The 3,802-nt window shown below is 44.5% G+C and overlaps 1 protein-coding gene across 1 annotated transcript; it reads left to right on the top strand.

The window, feature by feature from the left end:
- Window positions 1–299: 299 nt before the first annotated feature.
- LOC104455912 (GDSL esterase/lipase At5g03610) lies at window positions 300–3,581 on the top strand. The gene is given in 6 exon segments (XM_039299504.1): window positions 300–638; window positions 769–1,017; window positions 1,794–2,065; window positions 2,711–2,828; window positions 2,831–3,007; window positions 3,181–3,581. Coding segments are annotated over 6 exon segments (1,095 nt in total). The 5' UTR covers window positions 300–568; the 3' UTR covers window positions 3,390–3,581.
- Window positions 3,582–3,802: the final 221 nt, after the last annotated feature.

The following is a 3,802-nucleotide window of genomic DNA, read 5'->3' as shown; positions in this document are numbered from 1 at the left end:
AAGACTTTCCTAAAAAATGTTTAAAATAAATATGTCACAATAAATATAATCTAAAATTTTTGGTAGTTTTTTATCCTGAAATGAAAAGGAAAATGATCCTGCTATTGTTGAGTAATAGCATGTCGTGAGTGGCTGGTATTCTCACAGTGGATTAAAGACTTTCCTAAAAAAGGTTTAAAATAAATATGTCACAATAAATATAATCTAAAATTTTTGGTAGTTTTTGATCCTGAAATGAAAAGGAAAATGATCCAAAAAAGCTGCGGGTTTTGCCTTTAACTGCCGCCCAGACGATCCAAAGGAGCGATTTTTGAGGGAAACGAGCCCCGACAATAAACCCGGTTCGATGCGTTATTTTCCGAAGATGGTAATAGATCCTGTTTAGATCAAAGCCATTTTGCCCTCTTCTTCTCGCCGCCTCCCCTGTATATACGCAAACCCCTCAAAAACGCTCCAAAAAACCGTTCCCATCTCTCCAGAGTCGTCCTCCAATCCTTCTCCTTCTTCCATCTCCTCTCTCTGTCTCTGTCTCTCTCAGTCTCTGTCTCTGTCTCTCTCTGCGACAAAGATGGTACTGCAAAAGCTAGCAGTTTCATCCTTGTTCAGTCCCCTGCTGCTTTGGGTTCTATTTGTTTCAGGTTTGCGACAGAAACTCAGAGTGAACTTGTGACTCTTTTGCTCACTGTCGGTGGATCCTTAATTCCCTCGTATCTTCTTTTTTATTTTAAATTACTTCTGAGGTTTGCAGGATGAAATCCTTCTGTGCAGGACATCCGTCCTTGGTTGAATGCGCCTCCCGCCACCACCACCACCACCGTCACCATCGCACTCACCATGCTGACGACCGCCGCGCCGTGTTCCGTCCGACAAAGATGTTTGTCTTCGGAGATTCGTATGCGGACACCGGGAACAACCCCAAAGCCCTGGCGAACTCGTGGAAGGCTCCCTACGGAATCACCTTCCCGGGCAAACCCACCGGTCGATACTCGGATGGCCGGGTCTTGATCGATTTCCTCGGTCAGTTCTCTCTTCCTCCAAGCTTTCTCTCTGTTCCCTGCGGTTGTCAATGAAATTCAGGAAGAGAAAACTGAACAGTGTTATGCTTTTGACCACACGTTAAAAACAGAGGCTGACGTGCTCTTGTCCCAATTGCATCAACCCTTGATTTATCTGCACAAACGGATGGACGATCACATCACGATTGCGATTCATTACCATACTAATCAATCTTTCTAGAATAAGACACCATCAGAAAGACGCTCGTAATTCAACGTGAATATTATAAAATATGTAGTGGTGGGTTCCAGTTACAACCTTGTCCCCGCCACTTACTCAGTTAGTGCCTCGTGTGCGGTGCCCCTCTCGCAATTGCCTTTCCTTTTCCTGCTATCGCTCCGGCTTTGCCCTTATCTTCTACCTTTTCAGATTGAGCTTGCCACCTTTCCCCCGGATTCCCACCTTTCCATTATCGCATGCCAAGAGGCCACCACTTTACCTTTTTCTTTCTTTGACTAGTCAGTCTTCAAAAACAGCTAATGCCGAGTCCATCGACCCCCAAAAGATCCTATTCTGATACTGTCTCGTTGTAATTATTTCTGGGAAGTGGCAAGAATCAGCTCAGTTGTGGATTTACCGTCGCTTGATCCGTAGGACTTGGTCTGGTATTTGAGAGTCATCTCATATACCTACAAGATCACTAAAGTAAAAGAGAAATGCGAACGGCGAACCATTTGTCTGATCCTCACTTTCCGTCCCCCCTTCTAACATACCCATGGTCGCTGTTATACATGCAGCTGCGCATTTCGGATTGAGATCGCCAATCCCGTATAGGTGGAGGGAGGTCGGGTCCAAGTATGTGGAACACGGAATGAACTTCGCGTATGGAGGGACGGGTGTGTTCAACACGCTGTTTCCTCAGCCGAATATGACGGTCCAGATCGATCTGTTCCAACAGCTCATCGCCGAATCTGTCTACACTGCACTGGATCTTCAGTCTTCGCTCGCTCTCGTTACCAACTCCGGCAACGACTACTCCGCTTACTTGGCCAAGAACGGCTCGTACGAGGTAATGACTTGCATCGGATCTTGAGAACAGTACATATTTCTATTTTACTGCATAAAGATGGTGACGTTAAAATTTAAATTTTGAAAAGAACAAAAGAGCTGGTTACAACTTTTCTTGCGTGAAAGCATTGTTCCTCGGAAAATGTCAGGATCTGGGCTACCAAACATGGGCAGTGGCCCATCCCGTGTCACTACCTCACTATCTTTCTTAATCTTATCTAATCCAATCCCTAAATGATTTGATCCTCCCAAAATACGAGAACCTACGTGCATTATGCCAAAAAAAAGGGGTCTTATTAGATCGAAGAAAAGGTTATGGACTTATATGAGTCACGAGTTTATCAACTGTACCCAAACCTACAACAAATGGAATCTAATTTGTTTTATGCCGATGTCAAATGCATGATTTACTGATGAAAGAAAAGATGCGGATGGAGTCAGCCAATCCCTTAGGCGCATCTTCCTTCACTCTTGAACTGCTAACCAGTCTGCACATTCATTGGCTTTGCCTTCAAATGTCACTTGACTGTTTTCTCATGTTAATCGATGCTTCCATGATGTTACCTTCACATATATTTGTCTCGTCGGTCGTCTCTGTTTGCTGCTGTGATGCTTAAAGTCTTGAGGGTCTGCCTATGCTTGTCAGGACTTGCCGCAATTCATAATACAGGTGGTGAACCAGCTCGTGTTGGACATAAAACGCATCCACAGCCTGGGCGTGAAATTGATAGCCATTGCGGGTCTGCAGCCTTTGGGATGTCTTCCTCGGCCACCGTCTCGAACTCTTTTCGAACTTGCAATGCAACTGCAAATTCGTTGGTGACCTTCCATAACAAGCTGTTGCAGCAAGCCGTCGCAAAGCTGAACAACCAGACGCGGTCCTCACCTGCTTTTGTTGTCGTTAATCTCTATACCTCATTCATGTCCGTGCTTAATGGCAAAGGTAACTTATTTTGTTCTTCCACTTAGTACGTATTGAATATCCAGCTCGGTCATTCACCAGACACAACTTTTGTGCGATGGACCCAGGAACAGGGTAGTCATTAGGCCGCCTGATGTACAACCATATTCTGATCTTGGTTTATTCGTCGTTCTTCATTCTTTCTATATTTCCAGGAAGTACCAAGTTTCGGGAACCGCTGACACCATGTTGTACGGGGATAAACAGCAGTTACTCGTGTGGGAGTGTGGATGAAACTGGGCAGAAGCAATATGAACTGTGTAAGGACCCGAAAGGTATGTTCTTTTGGGACATGGTGCACCCTACGCAGGAGGGTTGGCGAGCTGTGTTTGCTGCATTAGGACACAATCTCAAGCAATTATAGATTGATTCATTCCACTCTTACCATTCAATAATTCATGGTCTTCAGTGTTCCAACAGACTTCACGTCAATAATAAAGAGTCTCTCGTGGTTCCTTAATCTTAATTGTCTTCTATTTGATTCTTTTATAAAGCGATGTGGGTTAGGAAACAGTGTGATTTCATGGAATGATCTCATGTTTCTTTCGTGGAACAAGTTCTTCGGGCCTTATTTGATTCTTGATTCTTGACACGTCGATATACCTGCGTTGAATGGATGTCTCGTCAACAATTTGAGGATGGATTTTTCGAAACTATGTGGACGAAAGAAACCATAATCACCACCATGTGCTTGCTCATCTATCGTCTCTATCTTTTTTCAGTGCGTCACTCCTGTAACTACGCGTGGCCCTTAGCGGCCAATTGTCTTGCACGAGA

Source organism: Eucalyptus grandis, chromosome 1 (assembly GCF_016545825.1).
Source record: "Eucalyptus grandis isolate ANBG69807.140 chromosome 1, ASM1654582v1, whole genome shotgun sequence".
Taxonomy (NCBI): Eukaryota; Viridiplantae; Streptophyta; class Magnoliopsida; order Myrtales; family Myrtaceae; genus Eucalyptus; species Eucalyptus grandis.
This window is presented reverse-complemented; position numbering and strand designations above follow the sequence as displayed.